Source organism: Lithobates pipiens, unplaced genomic scaffold (assembly GCF_037356315.1).
Source record: "Lithobates pipiens isolate NorthernLeopardFrog02 unplaced genomic scaffold, aLitPip1_a1.2 Scaffold_8, whole genome shotgun sequence".
NCBI classification, from domain to species: domain Eukaryota; kingdom Metazoa; phylum Chordata; class Amphibia; order Anura; family Ranidae; genus Lithobates; species Lithobates pipiens.
In genome coordinates this window covers 126212388-126237700 of record NW_027507903.1, presented here as the reverse complement: position 1 = coordinate 126237700, position 25313 = coordinate 126212388, and the positions used below count along the sequence as shown (strand labels likewise).

The window sequence follows — 25313 nt, the reverse complement described above, 5'->3', positions numbered from 1 at the left end:
AGCTAAAACAACGCCTTTCTAAGGTGGGTATGGCGGTCCGCTGTGGGGGGATTGGGTGGTGTGGTACCAATACCAATACTGCTAGTGACCACCAGACCACCAAAGTGTGTGTGTGGTGGGGGGTTACATTTTATTTCCAGTGACCATCAATGTGGAGTGGGGTTAATCGTACTGACACCCTTGCTGAGGGCTAGTATTGTTTCCATTGACACATGCTGGAAATTATTATTGTGTTCACTGAAACTGATGTTGGGGGTTAATATTAGGTCCACTGACACGGATTCTGGGGGTTACTGCATTCACTAACACAGACACTGGGGGTTATTACTGTGTTCACTCAAGCCAATATGGGGGGTTATCATTGTATAAACTGAAACCCATGTTGGGGGTTATTATTGTGTTCACTGACACTGGTGCTAGGGGTTATTATTACATTCACTGACATAGATGCTGGGGTTTATTAATGTGTGCACTGACACTGATTCTGGAGGTCATTATTGTTTTCACTGACAATAATGTTGAGGATTATTATAATGTCCACTGAAACAGATGATGAGGGTTATTACTTAATTTGCTGACACCAAAGCTAGGGGGTATTATTGTGTCCACTGAAACTGATGTAGGGGGGTTATTAATGCATTCACTGGTATCAATGCTGGAAGTTATTATTGTGTTCATTGACACTATTATTCTGTTTACTGACACTAATGATTGCTGTTATTATTGTGTTTACTGACAACGATGCTGGGGGTTATTATTATACCCTTAAAAAATGCAGGACAAAAATGTGTGGGCCTTGAGGTGCAAAAAATGCTCTGCTATTGTGAGGCCCTCTTGAAGTGTCTATAATTTACAAGTTGACCACCACTCATCTAGGGGACAGGAAAAGTGCTTTTACTAACCTGATCCTCCACTCCCCCAGCAAACGGTGCCCCCTTCTGCTCAGACAGTGGATTGTCCCTCTGTGTCTTCAAGTCCAATTCGGGACAATAGTCCCTGTATCGGACTTGATAACATGGGAGGACTGTAGACCGCCAGTGTGTAGGGAAGAAAAGGCTGTGGGGAGTGGTCTAGCAGCAGAGAGGAGCCTTGGGGAGCAGAGGATCAGGTAAGTAGAACAGATTTTTCGTCCCCTAGGCATAAAAGAGCAATAAGCTACTAATAAGAGCAATAAGGGAGGACTTTTTAATTTCCAAAGTTCAGCTCTAACCTGTCCCAAACCTTTGCACATTAAAGTATTAACATATTCTAAACAGGCCGTAACATCACTTTTAAACAAGCCCTTATAACTTCTGTAGTTATAAATATTAGTTCACAACAAAGGCACCAAAATCTTACCCATTTTCAGTAGAGAGCAAAATCTTGGAAGCCTGCAACCCCTCTAATATAAACAAACAGTAGGGTTTATAAGCTAGAAACTGACTACAACCTGATTTTAGAATGTTTTTTGTGATCTTTAAATTACTTGACAGCATAAGAAGCTAGAGAGGTCCGCGAGGGCTTGTTATTGTTTTTGTGTCCATTCACACACAGAGTCTGTGTGCAAAAGAGTAGTGTAACTAGCGATGTCAGTGTCCCTCCCAGATTATGAGGTCAATTCAGTAACATTTACCACATGCAATAATATGGTCACGTGACTAATTTGCATAAAGTATTGCATGCGGTAAATAAAGTTCAATTCAGAAAAAAAATGAAATAACGATTATGTGGTATTTACCGCAAAATAAAAAATGTGCCAGTAAATATCGTCAAAAAACATGCAGTAAGCTCTTAATTCCAATTCACAAACAGAACCAAGAATAAAAAAACATGCAATATTTATCACCAGGGTTTTCCTGGCGCTATCACATGCGGTATTTGTCAGAAACAGCCTGGTTGTCAAGGAGCAGGCCGGGCACCTGGATGCAGAGTCCTTAACAACAGATGACTCATTATCTGTCAGTGGGTTCCCCCAAATCCTAGCCACCCCCTCCCCCAATGTTAATGAGTATGCCAAAAAAAGTGTAAAAGTGAATAAAGACTACTAAAAAATTTTACAATTGCTTTACTAAATTTTTTTTAAAAATGTCCCCCGTTGTAGAGGGTGACGCCACTGCTGGGTTCCTTTAAAATCCATCCCAGGCCTGGGGGGACCCCGCGCTGTTTTCTTTTCATCATTTTTAATTGCCAGCATGTTTTTTTACCATTTAACTGTCAGCGGGGAACCTGCTGACAGCTGATAAGTCCTCCGTTGTTAAGGACTCGGCGGCTGGCTTGCTGGCCCCCTCCTTATTCTTCATGAATTACACTTTAAAAACTGATTTACCGCAAGCGCTATGTTACCACATTTTATTGCCCATTATTTAACTCATATTGAATTGACCCCAGTGTCTTTTAGCACCAGATTGGCTGCCATCCTTTCACAGTCCCACTATAAGCTATCACAGTATAGCGTCTATAGTTACATAAATTTCAGTTTATATATCATAGTTTGTAGACTATATAACTTTTGCAAAAAACAATTCATATATACTTATTGGGATTTTTGTTACCAAAATGTATTACCAAAATTTATGAAGAATTTTTTTTTTGGTTATGTTTTATAAAAGAAATTAGAAAATATCATTTTTTGTTCAAAATGTTCAGTCTTTTTTCATTTATATAATAAAAAATAAAAAACCCAGTGGTGATTAAATACCACTAAAAGAAAGCTATATTTGTGTGGAAAAAATTATGCAAATGTTATTTGCAGTCCTAAATAGCAAAAAATGCACTGGTCATGAAGGGGGTAAAACCTTTCAGAGGTCAAGAGGTTAACGTCCATAGCAGGGTCGTGTAGTCAAGGGGAAGCAAGTGAGACAGACCTCCAGTTTAAATACAAGCTGGCACACTCTGTTTGCAGCAGACTGAGAGGATGAGTTCACAGTGCCTCACTTCTTGTCAGAGGCACTGAGCTCAATGTGGAGTCTTCGACCAATGGTAAAGTAACATTGGCCCAAGCTGTCCAATAAAAATGCTGCAGTGGAGGCACACCTCTCACTGCAGTGTCATAGAAGGGGGGCAGTCTAAAACACAAATACTCCCTTCCAGCCCAGCCTTCTTAACTAGAAGGAAAAACATGTGTTTATGTGTATAAGATTTACCCACAATCCCATATTTTTCTCGCACAGTTAAGAGGGAGAATGAGAATCTACTGCTGCTGAAAAGGTACAAGCTAAATCAGATATTATTATGCAATAAGTTATAAGTTAATAATTTATTACTTATCTATTTACTGTGAAATTACTAGCTTGAAGTTATAACTTCAACTTCAATTAAGCCATCTGCTTGAGTAGTTTTTGAAAATATAGTAAATTACCTTAAAAATTATATATAATAATTATTTGTATATTACTTACTTATGGTAATTAACCCCTTGCCACCCAGGTCAATTCTGACACTTCTCTCCTACATGTAAAAATCATCATTTTTTTGCTAGAAAATTAATCAGAACCCCCAAACATTATATATACTGTTTTAGCAGACTAAAATGGTGATCATTGCAACTTTTTATGTTAGACTGTATTTGCGCAGCAATTTTTCAAACGCATTTTTTTTAAAGAAATGGTTCATTGAATAAAAAAAATAAAAAAAACACTATAGTTAGCCTGTTTTTTTTGTATACTATGAAAGATGATGTTACGCTGAGTAAATAGATACCTAACATGTCACACTTTACAATTGCGCACACTCGTGTAATGGTGCCAAACTTCAGTACATAACAATCTCCATAAGCGACACTTTCACATTTTTTAAAGGTTACATGTTTAGTTACAGAGGAGGTCTAGTGCTAGAATTATTGCTCTCGCCCTAACATTCATGGAATATGTAACCAGTGTAAATCTGGCTCTGATACTAGCCAGTGCCTCAGCAGCCACTGACCTCACCGCACGTCCCTGGTCCATAGTTCAGGGCATAGGTGTACTTTAGGCCTAACTTCTAAACTATGTGTGTTAAGCGCACACAATTTTGAATCCAAAGGATGTACCATGCTATACTTCCTCCCCAGAAAATGTGTAGTACTATGTCTCACCTGGTGAATCTCCTGCCAACCATTCTCATCTTCACAGCCAAGGTTGGCATAGTCTCTGAGCAGAAGTTCACAACAGTATGGATCTCCTCCCACCATTGCGCTGTGATAGAGTGGTGTCAGGCCACGGCTGTCCTTATAGTCTGGAGAAGCACCTAAGTCCAAGAGGGTCTGAGTACCAGATGAACAGAGAAAAATGGTAAGGAGAGAAGGTTGCAAGAAAATAAGTCATATACACTCAACGTAGACATATAAAACAAGTTTATATACAAGAGAAATTACTACATAGTAATAAAGTGTTACTATTACTAAACATAGGACCCTGCATTCAGTATATCTGGTCTTCAACAGTACACAGAACATGGATTTCAATAGTTTTAGTAAATATAAACTGCTAAATATCTTTTCTCATCAGCAGTTAGATCAGTCTTGTGACATCTATCAATCTCTGGTTAAAGCTTGTAGGAGGAGTTTTCATTCTCCCCTGATTATCCTATGAGACTGCAGGACCCCTGAACCTCTGTCTGGACGATGCTGATTGGCTGCATGCTAATCACATGCAACCTCCCAAGAAAAAAAAAAAAACTCTCTACCAATACACACCAAGCTGAGCATGTGCAGAGTGCCCCCAAGGCTCTGTTCTATGAGCAGATAGATTGGGGACTGATCAGAGACGACAGGATCAAACAGCATTTTTACATAATGCAGAAGATTAACCCCTTGGGTTCCACAGTGATTGTAACAAGCATGTTTTACTGCATATATAGACTGATTTTACTGATGTGGGTTTAGTAACATTTTAACTACATTATAATGACCAAAAACAATTTATTTATTGGCCAAAGGTATTTTTCCTATATAGACTATGGGTAGAGTATTGTATCATATTAACCATACACACCAGAAACAGGAAAGTGAAAATATTGGGCATGCCTAGGCTATCTCAATATATTTTGTCAGGTGATCTATACTAGTATTCTGTTTTTTTTCCAGCATGGTCTCATCAGATCAGGCATCTGACATAATATATTAAGTTAAAAAAATGAGACTTATCACCTACATTTTCACATTCCAATTACATAGACCAGTAAAGTCCTGAATCATTGTATAAAGATGAAGCCACACTCTGCAGTGTCACCCATGAGGTTTATTGAAAAAACTAGTTTCCAGAACGATAATGTAGAAAAATGCTCCATTTCCATACCAATTACCATATTCTTTCAAATGTATATAGGAATCGTCATTTCTTAGCACAAAAGGACCAAGCCATTAGCTTAACTATGCATACATTTCTTTTTTCTATGTTAAAAACATCACAAATATATAAACCCCCACTCACCATCAGTACGGCATGGTTGCGGTATCGCACCGCTTTGTGCAGAGCCGTTAGCCCTTCGCGTGTTCTAAAGTCAAGGTGTGCACCTCCACTTCGTAGGATTTTCACCATATCTGCTCCTCCCTCCAGCTGAGAAGCAAGCGTGAGCGGGCATTCTGCCGGGACAAATCACAGGAAAATCCCATTCATATTTAGAAATAATCCTAAAGCTATACTTTACAACCTGTCCTATGGTGACAATGTACTACACCAGCCACTTTAACAGAAAGCAGTGATGAAGAAATTAGCAAGGCCACATCAATGAATGCTATTAACTGCTTTTATGTAAATAAAAAAAGAAATAATGTTTTGTTTTGTAACCCTATATAGCCGACTAGAATTAAGGGCTGAAACAACTAATCGGTTAATCGACAACTAATCGATTATGAAATGAATCGATTATTATTTTCATAAACGATTATTCGGCCAGTAACATAACGGGGTTAAAAAAAACTAAAATGAACCCTTTTATAGTAAAAAAAGAGCAAATAATCGCTAATGTAAATATTACTTTCACAGGTCTACTGTAAAAAAATGAACCCCCTACAGTAGTGATTATTTGCTTTTTTGTACTATAAAGGGCTCATTTTAGTTTTTGTAACCCCATTATGTTACTAAACGTCTTATGCCCCATACACACGGTCAGATATTCCGACCACACAATCCGTCAGATTTTTTCAGACGGATTTTGCCTGAAACTTGTCTTGCATACGCACGGTCGCACACGCGGTCCCCATAAGACTAACAGTGTAGTGCAAGCCAGTGGGGACTCTTTTTGTGAGGAAGCCAGAAGGAGGCTGTCATTTTCATGTGGGGGTGGGGCTTTTTTGCCACCAGCCTGAAAAGTGGTGCCCTAGGCCTGGGCCTTGTCAGCCTAGGCGAAGATACAGCACTGGAGATACCCTGTGGCATAGCTGGGGTAAGTAAGTGGCATAGAAAACTCAGTATGTAAACCCAACATTTCATATTCCTGATATTTGCCTGCTGTACCATGTAATTACAAAGTTACATAGTTAGTTTGGTTGAAAAAGTCTATCTAGTTTAACCAATAAAATAAAAAGTAAAAAAAAAAAAAATAATCCTATAACCATCCAAAGGAATGCAAAAGAAAAAAACTATTTGCTCCACCAAGAAAAATTATTTCCTTCCTGATCCCCTGAGAGGCAATCGGATATTCTCTGGATCAGCTTTACCTATAAATATTAGTATCCAGTTATATTATATAGGAAATTTAGGAAAGAATCCAGGCCTTTTTAAAAGCAATCTACTGAGCTGGCCAGAACCAGCTCTTTAGGGAGTCTATTCCACATTTTCACAACTTTTACTGTGAAGAAACCTTTCTGTATTTGGAGAGTAAATTTATTTTCCTCCAGACATAAAGAGTGCCCCCTTGTCCTCTGTGATGACCTTAAAGTGAATAACTCAACACAAAGTTCACTATATGGACCACTTATATATTTGTACATCTTGATTACATCCCTCCTTGATCTCCTCTTCTCTAGAAAAAATAAATTCAGTTCCTCTAATCTTTCCTCATAGCTGAGTTCCTCCATGCCTCTTATCATTCTGGTTGCCCTTCTCTGCACTTTCTCCAGTTCCCCAATATCCTTTTTGAGAACTGGTGCCCACCACTGAACTGCATATTCCAGATGAGGTCTTTCTAATGATTTGAACAGGGGGGCAAAACAATATCTCTGTCTCTGGAGTCCATACCTCTCTTAATGCAAGAAACAACTTTGTTCACTTTGGAAAACACAGCTTGGCATTGCATGCTATCATTTAGCTTATGATCTACCAGAACCCCCAGATCCTTCTCCATCACTGATGCCCCCAGTTGTACTCACCCTAGTATGTATGATGCAGGCATATTCTTAGCCCCCAAGTGCATAACTTTACATTTATCAACATTAAACCACATTTGCCACATAGCTGCCCAATTAAACAGTGCATTTAGGTCAGCTTGTAAGTTGAATACATCCTGTAAGGATGTAAGGATGCTATTCCACTACACTTGAATAAAAAAGTATCCTGTTTTCTTTGTATTTCTTCCTTTGTGTGAAATCCCTGGTGCTCCTGTCAGTCCCTCTGCTTTCCTATTAAAAACTGACCACACTAAGCAAGATAACACACCACAATCAGGTCTCTAGCTATGCTGGGAACTCAGCCTGCTCTCCTCCAATGATCAGACTTGTCTTGACCCTTGCACAGCCTTTTACTAGGAAGCTCAGTGGGCTTCTGTTTCTCTTCCCCCAGCTCTTATGCAGCTGAGAACAGAGGATATATGATCACTTATAAAAAAGGGGGAACAAGTATTTATAACATTTTTTATGTCTATACACAAATGTTTGGCTTTCATTTTTATTTTAAACTAAATAGTTTTTTTTTGCAAGGTGATGTTTACATATGCTTTAAGTGATAACATCTTATGCCCCATAGGATGGGTTTCTTGAATGCAGAGTAAATGGGGATTATGTGTTTTAATGAAATCAAACAATAAAATCTTTTGAATTTTAATATATATATTTAATGTTAGGAAGGGACAAATGAACAATGGGAGGAGAGCATTTCCAGCCAGCTCAGGGATCAGATGCCAGGGGGTACAGAGGAGAGTGGAGGGAGAGAACATTTACACACATCTACATATAGAAGATATTGACTACATACTACTGGGACATAAAATGAAGAAGAATAAAATGCCACCGTTGGCACAAAGATGGCATTAAGAACCTGACAGAGATTCTAATTCTTCTGTAGCTGGAACTAAAAAAAATCACATTTTGGGTGGAGCTGAGATTAGGATTGATTTATGCAGAGAAAACATCCCACCTGGATTTCTCTGATTTTCCTCACTTGGTGTTGTTCACATAACTTTGTTTAAAAAATGGCAAAGGTAATAAACTGTTTTTATGAATTGTAACAAGTGGTGCCAATAAATTCAATGAACTATGCATGTATGTGTGCTTCAGTGCTCAGAAACCCCCCGGCGTCATTTTTGAAGTCCACGACATGGAACTGCGTGTATTTAAATGATATAAATGCACCCAAGTTTTACTAATATACCCTTTAATTAAACACAATGACGATATGTTATGCATTTTTCAAAACTGCATTCCATCTGAAAAAATCTACATTGGATTTCATTATGTGTGATCTAAACTCTACTTACCTCCCGTATCTGGATCTTGATAGTTGGGATCCAGACCCCTCTCCAGCAGCCTGCTCACCTTCTCAACATTTAAACACTGAACGTACTCCATGAATTTCTTTAGATTCCCCTACACAATAAAAAAACAGAAAGAAGAACGTTAAAATAAGCAATCAATAGGGACTATTTGATGTTGACTGGGATCATGGAAAAGCTGTAGTGCCTTTCATCTATGATCCACCAGCTGACAAACCCATGGGGGACTGGAACCTTATAGATCTTTGTCACATTGATAACACTGCACACTTATCAAGATAGACAATGCCTTCAGAGTCCCCACATATATTTACCTTACCAGATAAAATATGACTTTTAAAAAAATCCTATTTATCATTTAAAGCAAAATTAAGCTCTGTAAACCAACATCAACAATGTAATCCTAATGCTGCTGGCATTACTAAATATAAAGGAATATATAATACATTTTTTTTTACATTTTTGAGTTGCTTCCTGGTTTCTGGCCCAGGCCAAAATGATGTCATACACCCCCAGAGTTTTTTAAGCTAAGCACACCCTCCTGCCTGCATGCCTAAGAGCAGATGGATTCCAAGAAGTATATGCTATATGAATCATGCGCCCTTACGCAAGTTGGCCACAGCTAGAAATTCTAGGGGTGCGTTTTTCAAAGTGATTTCTCAACACAATAAAGCAAAGAGACATGGATTGATGGATGTGTTTGCTTTGAATTTTAAAAATTAATTTAATAGCATTTTCAGTTTGTGGTGTTCAGATGCACTTTAGTTCCACTTTAACCACTTAAGGACCGCCTCACGCCGATATACATCGGCAGAATGGCACGCCTGAGCACAATCACGTACCTGTACGTGGCTCTTTAAGTGCCCAGCCAAGGGACAGGAGCACGCCGCCGCCGACGCGCTCCCGGCCCGGTCCTGAGCTCCGTGACCGTGGGACCAGCGGACCCGATCGCCGCTGGTGGCTCGCAATTGGGTCACAGAGCTGAAGAACAAAGAGAGGTCTGTGTAATGCCCCATACACACTATCAGTTTTTCTGCTGAGTTTTTCCATCAGGTTTACCAAAACCATGTAGTGCAAGGGCCTGCCTGATTGCATACAATTGGAAACTCCTAAGGTTTGACCTCATATTATAGGGTTTTGGTAAATCTGAAGGAAAAACTCAGCAGAAAAACTGTGTGTATGGGGCTTAAACAAACCTTTCCCCGTGCTTCCTACTGTGGCTGTCACCGATCGTCTGCCAGGCCACGCCCCCCCCACAATAAAGAGAAACACATAACGTCATACTTAACACCTACACTGCCCCCTAGTGGTTAACTCCTTCACTGCCAGTGTCATTTACACAGGAATCAGTGCATTTAAATAGCACTGACTGCTGTATAAATGACAATGGTCCCAAAAATGTGTCAAAAATGTCTGATGTGTCTGCCATAATGTCACAGTCACAATAAAAATCGCTGATCGCCGCCATTACTAGTAAAAAAAAAAAAATATTAATAAAAATGCTATAAAATGATGCCCTATTTTGTAAACGCTATAACTTTTGCGCAAACCAATCAATAATCGCTAATTGCGATTTTCTTTTACCAAAAATATGTAGAAGAGTACGTATCGGCCTAAACTGTGGAAAAAAAATGTTTTTTTATATATTTTTTGGGGATATTTATTATAGCAAAAAGTAAAAAATATTGCATTTTTTTTCAAAAATTGTCGCTCTATTTTTGTTTATAGCGCAAAAAATAAAAAACGCAGAGGTGATCAAATACCACCAAAAGAAAGCTCTATTTGTGTGAAAAAAAGGACGCCAATTTTGTTCGGGAGCCACGTCGCACGACCGCGCAATTGTCAGTTAAAATTACGCATGCTGAATCGCAAAAAGGGGTCTGGTCCTTTGGCTGCAAATTGGTATGGGGCTTAAGTGGTTAAAATGGAACTTTACTCTTCTTTACTACTTTATATAATGTTGCTCGTTCCCCACTTTATTACTTTAAAAAATATATATATGTATTATTTTTTTATCTAAAACCACTGAAGCTTCTACATTCTCACCTAGGAGAGAATGATGTAGTCCCAGCTACCCACAGTCACCTCAGATATCCCTGTTGCCGCATTCTAGGAAGCTTCCTGCAATAAACACCCTACTGCACATGCACCAGGAATTATCCAGCATACTGCACATGTGCCCAGAATTATCAGGGCAACTCAATGCACAAGGTAAGATGGGATAGAAAATAAAAAATATCAACAAAACATGCTACAAAAAAAGCATTGGAAACATTTTCCTATAACATACAATACTCAAATGCACCTGCTAGGGCTTACAATAGGCCTATAGTCTTGTTCTACAGCATTATATATGTATTATTCATTATTTTTGTACATTTTTGAATGTTTTACATGAAAGAACCAATATGTGAGTTGTATTTATGTGAATGAAAATTTGTTTTGAAACATTTATCTTTATTTAAAAAGGATAGATTGGCCATACTGATGAATGGGTAGTTACTCCCTCATTTGGGTGCTAACACCGATTCGTACACTTTCTTTAAGTTTGTGCCACAGCGGTGCAGCTTTGTTCATCAGTTCCTAAAAAAGACTCAAGGCTGTAATTGTTACCAAAGGTGCTTCAAGTACTGAGTAAAGGGTCCGAATACTTAAAGTGGATGTAAACCCTCACATATACCCAGTGAAGTGAACAGCCTCAGATTATACACAGGGATGAAACAAATCTCCCTACATAAGTTTTACATGTATATCTCCCGTCTTCTGCTTTATACTGTATATTCTTTAGAAAGTTCAGATCGTGTAAGGAGATTTTCTTTTCCTGTTCAGCACTGCAGTGAAGTCTGGGCTTACAGCCAAGACAGCTGATTGGCAGATAGGCACATACCCCCCCCCCCCCCTCATAGGTAGAGACTTTCAGAGCTGTTCGTTGAATCGTTCAGCTCTATGTTAATCTATTTATAGCATCCTCCCCAGCACACAACTCTTTTTATCTCAGTTGTCGGAGAACTTGTCAGAAGTTATCGGCTGATAACAGAAGAATGGAGCAGAAGAAAGCTATGGGACACAGGGTTTTGAAGAGAGATAAGAAAACAGTGCAGATATATGTGCCCAGCTCAAATTTCATGAATCTGGTTTACATCCACTTTAAGTACCGTACATGTGAAATTTAAGTTTTTTATTTTTAATAAATTCACAGACATTTCTAAAATTCTGTTTTAACTTTGTCATTATGGGGTACCTAGTACAGTTTAATAAGAAAAAAAAAAAGAATTTAAAAGGTCCCTGCACCTTTTCCAAAAATTCTTCTGCAGGGAAACGATATAGTACAGTGCAGTTCCCAGTATGGGAAAAAACATGCAACAGTTTTCAGTGCATGGGATCGCCATTAAGATTAATGGCATCCCCACGCATCTCCTAAGCAGCAGCACACTTTTCTCTGAAGGTACCACTGACCAGATCAAATGTGAAGCTAGCCTTACGGTTGGTTCACACTAGAACGTGGCGTGAGAAAGGTGTGTTTCATGTGTTCCACATCACGTTCAAAATGTACTGCTTTTGCAATCTGAATACATTGTTAATGGCACCCCAAATGCAGTGCATTTGTGGGTACTAGATCGCATGGCACCACGCTTTTTTTAAAGTAGTGCATGCGCTACTTTTTCTGCAATTCAGTGTGATTTCAGATCATTCTAACGAATGGGGTGAAAGTTTAACTGCAGGTAAACACACAGGAATCACAAAGGAATGCACACCAGGTTCCTGTGCGATTCTGGTGTAAGCCGACCCTTAAGACAGAAAGATTTGTGGATTATTGGACTGCTGCAATCTTGTAATCTGTCACTTGGCTTTGCTTGTTAACCTGCTGCTCCTATGATGCACCTTCAGGTGTCTGAACATGTATCCAGCATCCTTCCAGGGCACCTCAGAAGTCCCAAATCCAGGAGTGCTCTATAATGGAAATGAGACTCTCTGGCTTGGTATTTAGCCCACCGCCTTCTGCTGCTGGTGCTTTGTTGGCTCGCAAGAATAATAGGTGGTCTAACTAGCCAGTAGTGAAGCACAAGCATCAGAAAGGGGCAGGCAAAACAGGTTCAGGTCACTAATTCCTTCACTAGAAAACCTTAAGATATGTAGATTTGGGATTGCTTTTAAAATAAGCTATATACAATGGATATAAAAAGTCTACACGTCTACAATGAGAAAAAGATAAATCATTTCAGAACTTTTTACATGTTTTTCTTCAGCTGGAACAGGGGCCTTAGTAAAGGTAGAGGGGATTATGAACAAATCCAAATACCAGTCAATATTGGCACAAAACCTTCAGGCTTCTGCTAGAAAGTTGAACATGAGGAAGAACTTCATCTTTCAGCAAGACAACGATCCAAAGCATACATCTAAATCAACAAAGGAATGGCTTCACCAGAAGAAGATTAACGTTTTGGAATGGCCCAGCCAGAGTCCAGACCTGAATCCGATTGAAAATCTGTGGGGTGATCTGAAGAGGGCTGTGCACAGGATATTCCCTCGCAGTCTGACAGATTTGGAGTGTTTTTGCAAAGAAGAGTGGGCAAATATTGCCAAGTCGAGATGTGTCATGCTGATAGACTCATACCCAAAAAGACTGTGCTGTAATAAAATCAAAAGGTGCTTCAACAAAGTATTAGTGTAAGGGTGTGCACACTTATGCAACCATATTATTTTTGTTTTTTTATTTTAACTTCCCCCCTAAAAGATTTCAGTTTGTTGTTCAACTGAGTTGTACAGTTTATAGGTCACATTAACCACTTGACCACTGGGCACTTAAACACCCTTAATAACCAGACCAATTTTCAACTTTCGGTGCTCTCACATTTTGAATGTCAATTACTCAGTCATGCAACACTGTACCCATATGAAATTTTTGTCCTTTTTTTCACACAAATAGAGCTTTCTTTTGGTGGTATTTAATCACCGCTGGGTTTTTTATATTTTTTGTGCTATAAAAGAAAAAAGACCGAAAATTCTGTAAAAATTTTTTTTCTTTGTTTCTGTTATAAAAATTAGCAGATTAGTAATTTTTCTTAATAAATTTTGGCCAAAATTTATACTACTACATATCTTTGGTAAAAATAAGTACAAATTGGTGGATATTATTTGGTCTTTGTGAAAGTTATAGAGTCCACAAGCTATGGTGCCAATATCTGAAAATTGATCACACCTGAAGTACTGACGGCCTATTTCAATTCTTGAGACCCTAACTTGCCATAAAAGTACAAATACCCCCCAAATGACCCCTTTTTGGAAAGAAGATATTCCAAGGTATTTAGTAAGAGGCGTGATGAGTTTTTTGAAGTTGTAATTTTTTCCCCACAATTCTTTGCAAAATCAAGATTTTTTTTCCTTTTTTTTTATTTTTCACAAAATTGTCATATTATTGTCATATTTATTTCTCACACACAGCATATGCATACCCCAAATTACACCCCAAAACACATTCTGCTATTACCCCCGAGTATGGCGATACCACATGTGTGAGACTTTTACACAGCGTGGCCACATACAGAGGCCCAACATGCAGGGAGTGCCATCAGGCGTTCTGGAGCACCCAGGACAATTCTGACATTTCTCTCCTACATGTAAAAATCATCATTTATTTGCTAGAAAATTACATAGAACCCCAAAACATTATATATTTTTTAGCAAAGACCCTAGAGAATACATTGGTGGTCGTTGCAACTTTTTATCTCGCACGGTATTTGCACAGCAATTTTTCGAATGCGTTTTTTGGGGAAAAAACTGTTTTGTGCTTAAAAAAAAACAGTAAAGTTAGCCCAATTTTTGCATAATGTAAAAGATGAAGTTATACTGAGTAAATAGATACCTAACATGACACACTATCGTGGAATGGCGCCAAACGTCGCTACTTAAAAATCCCCATAGGCGACGGATTTAATTTTTTCCTGGTTACATATTTTGAGTTACAGAGGAGGTCTAGGGCTAGAATTATAGCTCTCGCTCTAACGTTCGCAGCGATACCTCACATGTGTGGTTTGAACACCGTTTTCATATGTGGGCGGGACTTACGTATGCGTTCGCTTCTGCATGCAAGCACATGGGGACAGGGGCGCTTTAAAAAAAAAACTTTATTTATTTTAGTTTGACATTTTTTTCCCCAAAAATACATTTTTGGATAACTTTTATTCCTATTACAAGGAATGTAAACATCCCTTGTAATAGGAATATGGCATGACAGGTCCTCTTTACAGTGAGATATGGGGTCAATAAGACCCCGCATCTCACCTCTAGGCTGGGAAGCATGAAATAAAAAAAAAGGATTCTGGCCTTGATCGTATTGGCAAGTCATTAGAAGCACCGGAGGGCGGCGGGGGGGGGGGCCTCTATGGCTGGGTATTGCAGGATATCACCGAGTATGGCTGAGTATTGCAGAGCATGGCTGGGTATTGCAGGGTATCTCCGAGTATGGCCTGGGTATGGCAATTTATGGCAGAGTATTGGCAGGGTATTGCAGTGTATTGGCAGGGTATTGCAGAGTATTGGCGGGTATTGCAGAGTATTGGTGGTTATTGCAGAGTATTGGTTGGTATTGCAGAGTATTGGCGGGTATTGCAGAGTATTGGCTGGTATTTCAGAGTATTGGCGGGTATTGCAGAGTATTGGCTGGTATTGCAGAGTATTGGCGGGTATTGCAGAGTATTGGCTGGTATTGCAGAGTATTGGCGGGTATTGCAGAGTATTGGCTGGTATTGCAGAGTATTGGCTGGTATTGCAGAGTATTGGCAGGTATTGCAGAGTATTGGCAGGGTATTGCAGGGTATTGGGTATTGAAGAGTATTGGCAGGGTATTTCAGAGTATTGGCAGGGAATTGAGGGGTTAAATTCAGTGAGCAGCGATGTGGGCACTGCAGATGCAGCCCACAGCGCTGCTGACACCGATCTCTTCCCCCTCCGCTGTACCGATCGGTACAGAGAGGGGAGGGAGGAACCAGCGTCATAACATGGCGCCGGTTTGTTTACAAGTGATCACTCAGTTTATCGTGATCCGTGATGCGGTGGACTCGGTGGTCACGGATGCTCTCGAGCGGAATTCTGGGAGGACGTCATATGACGGCCTCTCAGAGTTAAGAAACTGCCCTGTAGCCATCATTCGGCTATGGGCCGGTTGTTAAGCGGTTAAAGGTGGAAAAAGTTCTTAAATGAGTTATCTTTTTCTAATATTTTTACATCACAGAAACCTGACATTTTAGCAGGGGTGTGTAGACTTTTTATATCCACTATATGTGTCCAGGTACCTGCAGTCAAGTCTTAATCGAATTCTGACACTTGAAAATAAATGTAAGCCAATCAATTGGAATGCCTAGTATTCCATCACCGGTGATGTCAGCCCTTTCTAAAACAGAATTTCCTTTATTCAACCCCACCCCCTTATCGATATAACAAGTGTACATCACATATTGGAAATAATAGAGATGTTAAATTAGAAGCTCTATTGAGCAACATTAGGGAATTCAGAAAGCTACATTATGACTCTGAAGTTATGAACTAAAGATTGTAGACTAAAGAAAACTGTAATGAATGTGTTGATCCTCGGGCCAATTTGCAACCAGAGGACCAAGCCCCTTTTTGCGATTGGGCACTGCATCGCTTTACCTGATAATTGTGCGGACCTGCGATGTGGCTCCCAAACAAAATTGGCATCCTTTTTTTCCTACAAATAGAGCTTTCTTTTGGTGGTATTTGATCACCTCTGCGGGTTTTATTTTTTGCGCTATAAACAAAAATAGAGCGACAATTTAAAAAAAAATGCTATATTTTTTACTTTTTGCTATAATAAATATCCCCAAAAAATATATAAAAAAACATTTTTTTTCCTCAGTTTAGGCCGATACGTATTCTTCTACATATTTTTGTTAAAAAAAATCGCAATTAGCGATTATTGATTGGTTTGCGCAAAAGTCATAACGTTTACAAAATAGAGGATAGTTTTATAGCATTTTTATTAATATTTTTTTTTACTAGTAATGGCGGCGATCAGCGATTTTTATTGTGACTGCTACATTATGTCGGACACATCGGACATTTTTGACACATTTTTGGGACATTGTCATTTATACAGCAATCAGTGCTATTTAAATGCAGTGATTCCTGTATAAATGACACTGGCAGTGAAGGGGTTAACCAGTAGGTGGCGGGGAGGGGTTATGTGTGACGTGTGTGTTTTTTTACTGTTGGGGGGCGTGGCTTGGCATTTGATGTCACTGTTTGTCTTTCCCTATAACAGGGAACAGACGATCGGTGACAGCCACAGTAGGAAGCACGGGGAGAGGTTTGTTTACACAGAACTCTCCTCGTTCTTCAGCTCTGTGACCCGATCATGGGACACTAGCGGCGATCAGGTCCACGGGTCCCGTAGCCACGGTCATGGAGCTCAGGACCGGGTTGCGAGCACGCTGGTGCGCATGACCCATGGCTGGACACTTAAAGAGCAACATACCTGTATGCTGATGTGCCCAGCCGTGCCATTCTGCCAACGTAAATGTGCAGGAGGCGGTCCTTAAGTGGTTAAAGAAAAACTGTCAATGGAAATATGCAGGTTGTAATTGTGAATCGCCCCTCCTAAAAATGCTTGCTGACTGGCTGTGACGTTGATCCAATGGCTTAATAATTTATCATACATACTGTATGCAGATCGTCAGTTCTGACTACCCTATGACTTCACTTTTTTTCTCGCTTTACCACACACTTGCTTGTACACCATACTCATGCACATTGCTCTTTTTGACTACATTTCTCATGTATTATTCAATGCATTTTAGTTACTGGAGTATTATTTGCTGGAGCATTATGCCGTCATTCTAGATGCCAATCATTACCCATATAACTGCATGTAACCACATAATACATCAGGGAGAATAACTCAATGCTTGAAGCAGCAATAAATCAGAGCACAGTTTTTTCCTTTTCTCACCTACGATTAATAGTCCGTGACAATACAAGTCCTAATCTGAGCACAAGTGGGAAGAAATAATCAGGAAAACGCTGGAGGAGGAACAGGAAACAATTATCACAAATTGTATGTGCTGTTCTATTACCATGAGCCTAAACAAACAAGTCTTTAAAAAGCCATGTCGTATGTATAGGCTTATGAAGGTAGTGTTCTTTGCCATTTCTGTAAACCTACTGTTCAAATCAGATTGCACGTTTGAACATTTTTTGACTGACTTGCCATCAGCTAATATAAAAAATATGCGTTGGGGGAGATTTACTAAAACTGGAGCACTCAGAACCTGGTACAGCTGTGCATGGTAGCCAATCAGCTGCTCACTTCAGCTTGTTCAATTACCTAGTTCATACCGCGCTATAGCCGAAAGACAGCTACAGCGCAACTCTGATTTTCCAGGAGGGCATCCATGGGTGTCCTCCCAGAACCACGGCCCCTGGGGTTTGCATTCCGGCACGCTCTGTGACCGTGGTAAAGGACTAATCACAGCAGCCTATTACCATGTGATAAGCTGTGTCCAATCACAGCTGATCACAATGTAAACAGACTTGCTGGTTATCAGCAGTACTTTCTATGTGCTCTGTCACAGTGTGAGGAAAGGAGAGCTGGTAACCAACAAATGTGACAGGGGACATTTACACTGATAACCAGGGCACTGATCACTGCTTATCAATGCTGCCCATCAGTGCCTCCTTATCAGTGGCCATTAGTGCCAGTATCAGTGCCAATCAGTACCACTTACCAGTGCCACATATCAGTGCAGCCTCATCAGTGTCCATTAGTGGCACCTCATCGGTGCCCCTTCATCAGTGCAGCCTATCAGTGCCGATCAATGCTGCCCATAAGTGCCGCCTATAAGTGCCACCTCATCAGTGCCACTTATCAGTGCCCATTAGTGTCGCCTATCGGTGCCAATCAGTACCACCTATCAGTGCCTTCTCATTAGTGCAGCCTATCAGTGCCCATCAATACTGCCCATCAGTGCAGCCTATAAGGGCCTCCTCATCAGTGCCCATCAGTGTCTCCTTATCAGTGCCACCTATCAGTGCCATTAGTGCCACCTATCAGTGCCCATCAGTGCCACCTATCAGTGCCGCCTATCAGTGCCCATCAGTGAAGGAGAAAAATTACTTATTTTCAAAATGTTATTACAGAAACTAAAAAAGTTTTAGTTAAACTTAAAGTTTAAGTTAAAAATAAAAAACCCAGCGATGATTAACTGGTTCCCGACCAGTGCACGACGATGTACATGGACAGAACGGCACGGGCAGGCATATTGGCTTACAGGTACGTCCAATATTCAATGCCGCCCTGCCATCGGGAGCGCGCAGCCGGCGGCGCGCTCCCGCGCTGGTCAGGACCCCGGTGAGTCCCGTCGCGGGACCCGCGGACTCGATCGCCGCGGGCATCCCCGCGATCATCTCACGGGGCGGCTGAATGGAGAAAATGCCGTGTAAACAGCATTTCTCCATTCTGCCTAGCAACTAGTGATGCTGATCTCTTCTCCATGTGATTGGAGCAGATATCAGTGTTCACTAAATGAAAGCCCAACCCCCCCACAGTTAGTAACACACCCCTAGGAACACTTAACCCCTACACTGCCACCCACTGGTTAACCCCTTCACTGCCAGTGTCATTTACACAGGAATCACTGCATTTATATAGCAATGATTACTGTATAAATGACAATGGTCCCAAAAATGTGTCAAAAATTTCCGATGGGTCCCCCACAATGTCGCAGTCACAATAAAAATCACTGTTCGCCGCCATTACTAGTAAAAAAAATAATAATAAAAAATTATTAATAAAAATGCTATAAAACTATCCCTATTTTGTAAACGCTATAACTTTTGCGCAAACCAATCAATAATCGCTTATTGCGATTTTTTTTACCAAAAATATGTAGAAGAATACGTATCGGCCTAAACTGAGGGAAAAAAATGTTTTTATATATATTTTTGGGGGATATTTATTATAACAAAAAGTAAAAAATAATGCGTTTTTTTCAAAATTGTCGCTCTATTTTTGTTTATAGCGCAAAAAATAAAAACCGTAGGGGTGACCAAATACCACCAAAAGAAAGCTCTATTTGTGGGAAAAAAAGGACGTCAATTTGGTTTGGGAGTCACGTCGCACGACCGCGCAATTGTCAGTTAAAGCGACGCAGTGGCGAATCACAAAAAGTGGTCTGGTCTTTGACCAGCAAAATGGTCCGGTCTGTAAGTGGTTAAATACCACCAAAGGAAATCTCTATTTGTTTGAAAAAATGATAATAATTTCATATGGGTACAGTCTCGCATGACTGCGCGATTGTCAAAGCTTTGACAATAAAACCTGGAAGCTGATTGGTTTTAGTACATTTCCCCCATTGTCTTCATTTATTTGGAACTGCCGAAAAATTCTTCAGTCAATTCGTTTAGAAAAGTTGTATGATATAGACATTTATAAGGGCCTCCATGTAAAGCTCAATAAAATAAAATGAAATATGATAATGCATAGTGACTTGCAGTGTAAATATCAATGTGCTAACTGGCAGCATCGTAAGATAGGTAAAGTTTGTAAACCACGTATAAAAGAGATCTGCATTTTTTAGAATTAAATACATCCTAAAAAAGCTCTAAATCCAAAGTGCTTCCCACCTCATTATAAATCGTTGAAAAAATCTAATATTTTGTATACAACAATTATACTGAACTATACTCAGTGATTACACCAAAGAAAGTAAAAAGAATAGTATGTCACCAGAAACGCCCCTTTCAAATCAGTAATAATGTGTCACACTATCTCCTCCTTGACTCTAGAGACTTTGATTTCCTTCCTTGCCTGTTTTCCACTGATTGGAATTGTTTAGTCTTATGAGCTATTTTTTACTTGTATTGTTCTATGTTAAAATTATGCCAGAGATAATAATCCACATATTAAAATGAAGTAAGCCACGTTTAAACACCTATGTTTTCTGTATATGCTTAACATTGTAAAATAGCCCTAAGGTGCACTAAAATAAAAGCTAAATAAAAAAAAAACAGCTTGCCTGTTATGCCGCGTACACACGATCAAACAATCCGGTGGAAAAGTCCGGCAAACTCAAGTCCGCCAGACAATCCCCCCGTGTGTAGCCTCCGGCATACTTTTTTGACCCGAAAGTACAGCGGACTTAGAATGCCGTGTTGCACTCCAATCTTCCCGCCGGACTCGCATTTCGGCGGACAATCCGGCCGTGTGTGTGCCAGTCCGCCGTACTTTTGAAATGAGCGGACTTTTCCCGCCCGGAGAAAAGTCCGCTCATTTTGAGCGGGTCTCCAAGTAGGCAGGGCCCGCGAAGGAGACGTCGCTGGCCCCGCCGCCTGGTATGGACTTAAAGGGGGCCCCCCACCTCTTCCTGACAACCCTGGCCGTTGGTTGTCGGGGTCTGTGGGCGGGGGGCTTATTGGAATCCGGGAGCCCCCTTTAATAAGGGGGCCCCCGGATACCGGCCCCCCACCCTATGTGAATGAGTATGGGGTACAATGTACCCCTACCCATTCACCTGTAAAATAAAAGTACAAAAAAAAAACACAACACACGAGATAAAATACTTTATTGCACAGCTCCGGGGGTCTTCCGTCTTCGGGGGTCTTCTCGCCGGACTCCTCCGCTATCTTCTTGTAGCTCTTTTGCTAGCGGAGGAGTCCGGCTTTCTTCCTCGCCGCCGGCCTCTTCTTCCGACTTCGGGGGTCTTGTCCCCCTCTTCGGTTCTTCTGCCGGGCCACCGCACCCTCTTATAGCTCTTTTACAGGCGGTGGCCCGGTCTTCTGTCGCCGCCGCCGCCTTCCGTTCTTCTTCTTCTTCTCCAGGAGATGTTGACTTGACGTTCTCTCCGGCTGCAATGCCAGGGACGCGCTGCGCTGCCACTTATATAGGGACAAGGGCGGAAGAGGCCCTTGTCCTCATCAACATGGGGACAAGGTGCTTTGGGGTGGGGGGGCCGCGCGGCCCCCCCTTCCCCAAGGCACCCCCCATGTTGAGGGCACGCGGCCTGGTACGGCTCAGGAGGGGGGGCACTCGCTCACCCCCCCTTTCCTGGCTGGCCGGGTAGCGTGCTCGGACAAGGGTCTGTTGTGGACTTGGGGTGGACCCCCACGCCGATTTTTTTCGGCGTTGGGGTTCCCCTTTAAGTCCATACCAGGCGGCGGGGCCAGCGACGTCTCCTTCGCGGGCCCCGCCTACCTGGAGACGCCCTCGAAATGAGCGGACTTTCCTCTGCGTGTGTGGGCGAGTCCGTTCATTTCAAAAGTAGGGCGGATAGTACGGCGGACTTAGTACGCCGTATTAGTCCACTCAAAAAGTGCCGTGTGTGGGCAAGTAGCCCGTTTGGAAAGTCCGACGGACAGTCTGGCGGGAAGTCCGCCAGACTAAGTACGTCGGACATACCGCTACGTGTGTACGCGGCTTTATGTATACGAGGTACAATTTATCATTCAATCCATGTTTGCTACCAGGAAATACCATTATTTAGCAATAGTGATGGACGAACTTCCGACGGGACGTTTCGCGAACGCGAAACGCGAACGGGCACAAACGTTCGCGAAAACGACCGTTCGCCGCGGGCTCCATTGACTTCAATGGGAGGCGAATTTCGCAAACCTTTAGGTCGAATTTGCGGCCACGTGGTAATTATTAGGGGGTAGCACGTAGTCCCACCACCTGGACAATAGCATAATACATGTATGAGGTGAATTTGGGATCGATAACTACAAGCATTTTTTTTTTATTTGGGAAATTGTTCTGACAATTCAGGACTATGGAGCTAATGAAGGCAATGGAGGAGAGGGAAGGTCAGGGACCAGGGTAGGCAAACAAGAGGGTGCAGGAGATACAGAGCACTGACAGCAGCACCGTAATACAGAGCACTGACATCAGCACCGTGACATACAGCGCTGACAGCAGCTCCGTGACATACAGCGCTGACAGCAGCTCCGTGACATACAGCGCTGACAGCAGCTCCGTGACATACAGCGCTGACAGCAGCTCCGTGACATACAGCGCTGACAGCAGCTCCGTGACATACAGCACTGACAGCAGCTCCGTGACATACAGCGCTGACAGCAGCTCCGTGACATACAGCGCTGACAGCAGCACCGTGACATACAGCGCTGACAGCAGCTCCGTGACATACAGCGCTGACAGCAGCTCCGTGACATACAGCGCTGACAGCAGCTCCGTGACATACAGCGCTGACAGCAGCTCCGTGACATACAGCGCTGACAGCAGCTCCGTGACATACAGCGCTGACAGCAGCTCCGTGACATACAGCGCTGACAGCAGCTCCGTGACATACAGCGCTGACAGCAGCTCCGTGACATACAGCGCTGACAGCAGCTCCGTGACATACAGCGCTGACAGCAGCTCCGTGACATACAGCGCTGACAGCAGCACCGTGACATACAGCGCTGACAGCAGCTCCGTGACATACAGCGCTGACAGCAGCTCCGTGACATACAGCACTGACAGCAGCTCCGTGACATACAGCGCTGACAGCAGCTCCGTGACATACAGCGCTGACAGCAGCACCGTGACATACAGCGCTGACAGCAGCTCCGTGACATACAGCGCTGACAGCAGCTCCGTGACATACAGCGCTGACAGCAGCTCCGTGACATACAGCGCTGACAGCAGCTCCGTGACATACAGCGCTGACAGCAGCTCCGTGACATACAGCGCTGACAGCAGCTCCGTGACATACAGCGCTGACAGCAGCACCGTAAGCAGCCCCAGGAGGAAGTCAGCACAGCACAGGGATGGTGTGATCCCCTCATAATAAGAACCCCCAGGAGGAAGTCAGCACAGCACAGGGATGGTGTGATCCCCTCATAATAAGAACCCCCAGGAGGAAGTCAGCACAGCACAGGGATGGTGGGAGCCCCTCATAATAAGAACACCCAGGAGGAAGTCAGCACAGCACAGGGATGGTGGGAACCCCTCATAATAAGCAGCCCCAGTAGAAATATGACACCGCTCAACCTCTTCAAAGAGGAGGGTAGGGGCATATAGTACGGTGTGCTTTTTTGGGTCAGGGAAGTGAGCCAAATGAATTAAGAAGGTCTGTGTGCTTGATTCCAAAAATTGTTTATAGACATATACATGGTCTACTGATCACATGTGTTGAATTCCTCCGAGATCCATGCCTCATTCATTTTTAGAAATGTGAGGTAGTTAACACTGTGGTGAGCTAGGCGAGTACGCTTATCGGTCACAATCCCCCCTGCTGCGCTGAACGTCCTTTCGGACAGGACACTGGATGAGGGGCAAGCCAACAGTTCGATTGCAAATTGGGCAAGCTCTGGCCAGAGGTCAAGCCTGCCCACCCAGTAGTCTAGGGGTTCATCACTCCTCAGAGCGTCCACATCGGCCGTTAACCCAATGTAGTCGGACACCTGACGGTCTAGGCGTTCCCTGATGCTGGATCCGGATGACACCTGTCGATGGGTCGGCTGAAAGAATGACCTCATATCCGAAGTCACCAACACATCTTCAAACCGGCCTCTTCTTGCAGGCGCTGTTGGATTGGTACCCGCAAATCCTTCTCTGGGAGTGGGAATTGCTCCTCTGCCAGCGCACGCAAAAGCAGAATGCAGCATTTCTCGAAGCAAGGCCTGGAAGTGCTGCATTCTGACAGCCCTCTGCGACGGCGGTAACATTTCCGCCATTTTGTGTTTGTACCGGGGGTCTAAGTACGTTGCCACCCAGTACTGGTCCTTGACCCTCATGCTTTTTATACGGGGGTCCCTATTAAAACACTGGAGCATGAAGGCCCCCATTTGCACTAAAGTGGAAGCGGTGTGGTGGCCTGGCTCCTGCTCATCATCCAGGATAATGTCGTCCTCTTCATTCTCCTCTCCCCATCCTCGCACAACAGGGATCCCAGAAAGGTTTAAAGCATGCTCTTCTTGCTCCTGCTCATCCGCCCCGGCACCATCCTCCTCTGACTCCTCATCAGACTCCTGTTGTTGACTTGTCTCAGATAGAGTAGCCCCCCCTGGGAATTCATCCAGCATTGCGACTTCCTCATCTTCCCGCTCCTGCTCCTCCACAGCCTGATCAATGACACGACGCAATGCACGCTCCAGAAAGAAGGCATAAGGTACCATGTCACTGATGGCGCCATGGCTGCGACTGACCAGTTTGGTGATCTCCTCAAATGGCCGCAGAAGTCTGCATGTGTCGCGCATGAGCAGCCACTGGCGCGGTGAAAAAAAACCCAGCTCCCCAGAACCGTTTCTTTCGCAGAGTTCATACAGGTAGACGTTAACTGCACGTTTCTGCTGGAGCAGCCTATCAAGCATATAGAAGGTTGAGTTCCATCGCGTCGGGCAATCGCAAATAAGACGTCTGACCGGCAGATGGTGTCGCCGCTGAATGTCAGCAAGGCGAGCCATGGCCGTGTAAGATCTTCTGAAATGGGCCGAGATTTTCCTTGCCTGCCGCAAGATGTCCTGGACCCCAGGGTATTTGACAAGGAATCGCTGCACGACCAAGTTTAAGACGTGTGCCATGCACGGCACGTGCGTGATTTTGCCCTGTTTCAATGCGCTAAGCAGATTGGCACCGTTGTCACACACCACTTTACCAACTGTCAAATTGAGCGGTGTTAGCCACTCATCTGCCTGTGAACGCAAAGCTGAAAGGAGTGCCGGGCCAGTGTGGCTCTTTGCTTCCAGGCACAACAGAC

The 25313-nt window shown here is 42.5% G+C and overlaps 1 protein-coding gene across 6 annotated transcripts in view; it reads right to left on the bottom strand.

The window, feature by feature from the left end:
• SHANK3 (SH3 and multiple ankyrin repeat domains 3) overlaps positions 1-25313 on the bottom strand; it is a 595219-nt gene that overhangs the window by 319604 nt on the left and 250302 nt on the right. For all 6 annotated transcript variants that reach the window (XM_077474101.1, XM_077474102.1, XM_077474098.1 and 3 more), the window contains 3 exons: positions 8590-8698; positions 5388-5539; positions 4052-4219 (listed from right to left, as the gene is read on the bottom strand). In XM_077474101.1, coding sequence (XP_077330227.1) covers positions 4052-4219; positions 5388-5539; positions 8590-8698 — 429 coding nt within the window. The remainder of the gene's footprint in view (positions 1-4051; positions 4220-5387; positions 5540-8589; positions 8699-25313) is intronic.